Source organism: Parambassis ranga, chromosome 2 (genome assembly GCF_900634625.1).
Source record: "Parambassis ranga chromosome 2, fParRan2.1, whole genome shotgun sequence".
Lineage (NCBI taxonomy): Eukaryota > Metazoa > Chordata > Actinopteri > Ambassidae > Parambassis > Parambassis ranga.
In genome coordinates this window covers 16511594-16518045 of record NC_041023.1, presented here as the reverse complement: position 1 = coordinate 16518045, position 6452 = coordinate 16511594, and the positions used below count along the sequence as shown (strand labels likewise).

Below are 6452 nucleotides of genomic sequence, written 5' to 3'. Positions count from 1 at the left end.
ATATTTCATAATTTTTAATGCTCCCTACGCCACTGGCTGTTACCATGGTGACAGGCTGACACACAGAGTCATACACAGAGGCATAAAAAGCTCTGAATTGCTCTGATTCTCCAGCAATTTAGAGCAATCCTTCAATTCACATCAGCATTCAAAACAATGCTTCAGCTGCAGCAATCAAACTTGCATTTTCTTCAGGAAATGCCCTTTTCTAGTTAGTTTGATTGCCATGGCAATCAAACTCTTGTTCTTCTACGTCTTTATTATTATTATTATTATTATTATTCTTCCGTACGTTTTTTGGCTCAGCATATCTTCAGAATGCATGGGCCGATTCAAACCATTCAAACATCAAAAGATTCAGCTCATTCAGTATTCTCCAGCAATTTAGAGCAATCCTTCACATCAGTGTTCAAAGCAATGCTTCAGCTGCGGCAATCAAACTTGCATTTTCTTCAGGAAATGCTTTTCTAGTTTCTGTTTGTCACCGAGTTTTTGTTGAATCTGTCTCTGAAATAGTCATTAAGTGTTTACTTCTGTAGGTAAAATAGTTTAACACTGTTAAAATCACTGTTAAAATCCACAGGAAATCGCAACTACTTCATATTATTATATTTCATAATATACTTATGTACTTTTTTTCACCACCCACCCACAGAAGGTGTCCCCCCACATTTTTAATGCTTCCTACGCCACTGGAAGGACCGAGACTTGCAGTCACAGACAAAAGGCTTGAGAGCATGCAGCAGTTCGTTAAAGACGTCAGAGAGATGAAGCTCCTGGAAGAAAAACTCAGCGAGCCTCAGATGTCCAAGAAGGAGCAAAACAATGCAGAAAAGAAGTTGCAGAAAGAACGTGAGAGGGAGAAACAGGAGAAGAAGGATCGCAAGAAGAGTGAGAAACAGGAAAAGAAAGAACGTGAGGAAAGGGAGAAACAGGAGAAGAAGGATCGCAAGGAGAGGGAGAAACAAGAGAAGAAGGATCGTAAGGAGAGGGAGAAACAGGAAAAGAAAGAACGTGAGGAAAGGGAGAAACAGGAGAAGAAGGATCGCAAGGAGAGGGAGAAAGTGGAAAAGAAGCAACGTAAGGAGGCAGCAAAAAATCCTTCCAGATATGAGGAGCTGGTCTCTAACCTTTGCTCAGTCCAAAGCCAGCTAGAAACTGAGAAGCAGACTGTCCTGGAAAGAGACGGTCTGATCCACAAGCTGGCAGAAGAGAAGTGTTCCCTGCAAGAGGAGCTGGACCAGGCCAACCAGACTGTCCTGGAAAGAGACGGTCTGATCCACAAGCTGGCAGAAGAGAAGTGTTCCCTGCAAGAGGAGCTGGACCAGGCCAACCAGACTGTCCTGGAAAGAGACGGTCTGATCCACAAGCTGGTGGAAGAGAAGTGTTCCCTGCAAGAGGAGCTGGACCAGGCCAACCAGACTGTCCTGGAAAGAGACGGTCTGATCCACAAGCTGGCGGAAGAGAAGTGTTCCCTGCAAGAGGAGCTGGACAAGGCCAACCAGACTGTCCTGGAAAGAGACGGTCTGATCCACAAGCTGGCGGAAGAGAAGTGTTCCCTGCAAGAGGAGCTGGACCAGGCCAACCAGACTGTCCTGGAAAGAGACGGTCTGATCCACAAGCTGGCGGAAGAGAAGTGTTCCCTGCAAGAGGAGCTGGACCAGGCCAACCAGACTGTCCTGGAAAGAGACGGTCTGATCCACAAGCTGGCGGAAGAGAAGTGTTCCCTGCTAGAGGAGCTGGACCAGTCCATCGCTGAAACTGAAGACGTCAGCAAGGAACTGGACCAACGCACTAAAAAATGTGTGGAGTCATTAAATATGCTATGCATTCTGCAAGCTGACCTGGACAAGGCCAACCAGACTGTCTTGGAAAGAGACGGTCTGATCCACAAGCTGGTGGAAGAGAAGTGTTCCCTGCAAGAGGAGCTGGACCAGGCCAACCAGACTGTCCTGGAAAGAGACGGTCTGATCCACAAGCTGGCGGAAGAGAAGTGTTCCCTGCAAGAGGAGCTGGACCAGGCCAACCAGACTGTCCTGGAAAGAGACGGTCTGATCCACAAGCTGGCGGAAGAGAAGTGTTCCCTGCAAGAGGAGCTGGACCAGGCCAACCAGACTGTCCTGGAAAGAGACGGTCTGATCCACAAGCTGGCGGAAGAGAAGTGTTCCCTGCAAGAGGAGCTGGACCAGGCCAACGAGACTGTCCTGGAAAGAGACGGTCTGATCCACAAGCTGGCAGAAGAGAAGTGTTCCCTGCAAGAGGAGCTGGACCAGGCCAACCAGACTATCCTGGAAAGAGACGGTCTGATCCACAAGCTGGCGGAAGAGAAGTGTTCCCTGCAAGAGGAGCTGGACCAGGCCAACCAGACTGTCCTGGAAAGAGACGGTCTGATCCACAAGCTGGCGGAAGAGAAGTGTTCCCTGCAAGAGGAGCTGGACCAGGCCAACCAGACTGTCCTGGAAAGAGACGGTCTGATCCACAAGCTGGCGGAAGAGAAGTGTTCCCTGCAAGAGGAGCTGGACCAGGCCAACGAGACTGTCCTGGAAAGAGACGGTCTGATCCACAAGCTGGCAGAAGAGAATCGTTCCCTGCTAGAGGAGCTGGACCAGTCCATCGCTGACACTGAAGACGTCAGCAAGGTACTGGACCAACGCACTAAAAAATGTGTGGAGTCATTAAAAATGCTATCCATTCTGCAAGCTGACCTGGACCAGGCCAACCAGACTGTCCTGGAAAGAGATGGTCTGATCCAAAAACTGGCGGAAGAGAAGTGTTTCTTAGAGGAGGAGCTGAAAAGGAGGCTGCAGAAAGAAAAGAGAGAACAGGAGGAGGCAGCTGAGGCGGATAAGAGAGGACGGGAGGAAACACAGAAACTTCAAAAGGAGAGAGAAGACCTTCAGAACAAGCTGTCAGAGAGGGAAGCAGACATCATCTGTCTGCAGCAGTCTCTGGAACTCCAGCAGAAACAGACTGAAACATTAACACAACAGTTTCAGGCACACTTGGACCAGGCCAACCAGACTGTCCTGCAAAAAGACGGTCTGAGCCATAACCTGGTGGAGGAGAAGTCTTCCCTGGAAGAGGAGCTGAAACTTGAGCAGCAGGCTATAAAAGAAAGCCTAGAGAAGGTTCAGCCTCTTCCTCATGAGCAAGAGGAACAGTTAACTCTGCTCAAGGACAGTAATGAAGAGCTCTCTTTAAAGGTTTCTGAACAGCAGAACCCCATCAACTCCCTGCCGGCTGAAAACGCAGTTCTCCATGAACAAGTGAAGGAGAGCGAAGCCAGGCTCAGACAGAAGGAGGTCCAAAAGGAGGAGGACGCAACATCTGAACTCCTCACAAACATCTGACAGTTGTGCAAAAAAATCTCAGATTTTTACTTGTTTTTTTCCAGAATTCGACAATTCTGAGGGAAAAAAGTCTCAGTAAATTCTTAGATTTAAGTCCACCTCCAAGAAGAAGCCCTCTTGTCTCTCTCTCACACACACACACTTTAAAAAAATAAAAAACAGCCTATAAGTGTCATTTTGTTAAATATTTAATAAGATATAACAATATAAATAATAACAGGTGGTGGTTCTGGTGTATTTACCATATGAGTGGTTCAAGCGCAGAACCTAATTAATGCTGACTGTGGTGTTAGGTAGAGATGGGGACTCGCAGTTTATTCATTAGGACTCGGGTCACACTTAATTTGACGCTCCTCGATTATAGCCAGGACTAGTGATGGCCAAATGAAGCAATCCATCTTCACTCACTGTTCTGCAGTAAGTCTGGATGGAATCTTGTGTTGTGTGAAATATCTTCCAGGTTCAAGCCTCAAGTCACTGACGGCAAGTCTAAGTCAAGTCTCTTAATGTTCAGTGTTCGTGTTTAATGGTGTTTAATAGTGTCTAAATGCCAATGTGACTGTTCCGTTCAGTTGCAGGGATACTTTCTTCATTTCTGGTTTTGTAATTCTTCTATGATGTCAAAACATTTGGAACACTTGATTTTTCATGCTATTGAGTATAAATTCCTAAATATAGCTTACAGAGATATAATCTCCTTTTAGATATAGATAAGAAACTTTATCAGTATATTCAAAAATTGAGCTAAAAAAAATTTAAAAAAAGATTGTATTGATTTTGTCACAGCATACAGAAGATTTTGTTAATATTTATCCTAGGCTGAGGGGCAGATGAGCACAGACAGGCATGCTCTGAATAGAACGGAGTATTGACCCATCCAAAGTGTGAGAGACCGCAGCGTTATAATTAATATGATCAATTATTATGCAGCCACTGTGGAAAAAAACAGCAAAGCAGTCATAGCAACTAAAATCATTTGTTCATGTCCTTCAAAACAAACAGGAAGGCCCTATTTTCATAAACAATGAACGATGTAAAAGACTATTCAGCCTGTTTATGTCCACAGCTGCAGTGAAACAGGCTGCAAACAGAACATGTAGACTCAAACTACAGGACATCTGAGGTTTGTGCATAAACCTTGTTTCATTAAACAAAGAGGTCATGCATTTGTATTCCTGTTCATGCTCTCTATGGTGGACTGGTCACGTTGATAACATCCTCCTGAATGGGCCGAATAAACACACAGAGATAACACAGATAACACTCAGCACACACTGGTTAAACTGACAGTTGCAGCCATGATCCCGATGGGCCGCGGTTTGTGTCTTCCTTCTCCAGCCACCGTCCACCAGCTGTTCTCTGTGGCACGAGATGCCAGCATCATCCCTGATATCTCCTTGGATCCCGTCCTCACAACCTTCCTGTCACTGGACTCCTCAGCAGCACTGCAGCATCGATATGGTTTCCTGCAGCGGGGTATGAGCAGAGAGCAGCAAGCGGCGTTCAGACAGAGCCTGATCGGAGAGCTGGGGGGCAGCAGGGTCACCTATGGAGGAGTAGGGGTCATTGCTCTGGCTCTGTCCATGCTTTTTGACCAGGTTGCCCAACATGTAGGCAAAGCTGTTCAGTTTTGTGTGTTTTTTGTAGAAAAAAAAAATCAAAAATTGTTATCTTATCAGGTCCGAGTGCAAGGATCATCCACAGAGGGCCATCTATCAACGCAGGGACCCCAGGCCATGATGATTTTTGGCATCAGTACCTCTTCAAGAATTGGCCAGCTAATTAACAGCTACCTCCGCCTCATTCTTGGCATCGCCAACAACCAGGAGACAATGGCCGAAACCACGGAGCTCTACGACAGTTTGCTGAAACTTGAACTGCTTGATCATTATGAGAGGATGATTAACAAGAAGAGAATGAGCTCAGTGTCCATGCAGCAGTGGTTGGCAGGAGCAGCTTTTCACCTGCACCTGAGACTGCACCAGGTAAGGACGGGCAGGCGAAAACTCCAGATGAAACATGTCAATGACCATATGGTGCAGTATCCACATGCTTTTTTGTGCCTTAAACTGTTGCCTACATTACCCACAATGCAACTTAACTAGTAAGAGCTCTGTTATGTCTGACAAGGTGCTAAAAAACAGACAAGCTCAGATATACTTTTGTTCTTCTTCCAACAGGTCCGTCTGAACTCTGTGCCTTTGGGATCTGCTAAATCACTGCGTTTTTCTTATAAGACAGGACTGAATCACCTGATTCAGGGTTACGCAGCTTATCTGCGCAGAAACATCCAGGAGACTGCAGCTCCAGGCCCACATCACACTGCAATCAATGCAGCCAGTGGTCCAAAAGAAACCAGTGCAACCAATACAACATGCTCCAGCAGTGTCCTTTTTAATATCAGTTTGGTCAGTCCAAGTGTCTCGGCTGATATATTCAATGACTCTACCACACCCAATTCAACTGCTGGAAGCTGTAAAACTATGTAAAACAATGACACCACTGTAGGTATGATAAATAAAAACACACTCAATATTTCTGCTGGGCACAGCAGGAAGGAGGAAGAACACATGTTAGTCATCGAGCCTTGGAGAAACGTCAGTCACAACGTGCAGCACCATCCCTGTGAGTCTTCGGCCATTCAGCAAGCTCTGGTGACCCGCATTATCAACGCTCAGGACCTGGAGCGGAACAGAAACTTTTTCATTTACCGAGAGAAAGCCTTCCAGAACCTCCTCAGACAGAGGGAGGACTTTGAGCTGAGGTCAAATTAGATCATACATCACAGGCAGATCATATTCATTGATCATGCACTTGTTAATTGTTAATTAATGTAGATGAAGTATGGATGTCCTCAGATGTCACCTGGAGTCAGGTGAACCATCTCCAGCTTAACACCTCAAAGACTAAGGAGCTGGTCATCGACTTCAGGAAGTCCAGCCCACAGCCACGTCCAGTGACCGTCAGGGACGACGAGGTGGAGATTGTAGGCAACTACAAGTACCTCGGGTTGTGGCTGGACAACAAGCTGGACTGGACATGCTGTACAGATCACCTGTACAAGAAGGGCCAGAGCCGACTGTACTTCCTGCGAAGACTGGG

General features: G+C 46.3%; 2 protein-coding genes across 2 annotated transcripts; both read left to right on the top strand.

Moving 5' to 3' along the window:
- Positions 1–1022: 1022 nt before the first annotated feature.
- On the top strand, positions 1023–2900 carry LOC114432416 (reticulocyte-binding protein 2 homolog a-like; the record flags this gene model as incomplete). Its single annotated transcript, XM_028400417.1, has 2 exons — positions 1023–1286; positions 2727–2900. Coding segments are annotated over 2 exons (438 nt in total), but the record flags the coding sequence as incomplete, so codon positions are not given.
- A 1457-nt stretch (positions 2901–4357) lies between these two features.
- On the top strand, positions 4358–6124 carry LOC114432409 (uncharacterized). The gene is made up of 4 exons (XM_028400401.1): positions 4358–4960; positions 5030–5335; positions 5531–5758; positions 5996–6124. The coding sequence occupies exons 1-4, from the start codon at positions 4649–4651 to the stop codon at positions 6122–6124; spliced, it is 975 nt and encodes a 324-aa protein (XP_028256202.1). The 5' UTR covers positions 4358–4648.
- Positions 6125–6452: the final 328 nt, after the last annotated feature.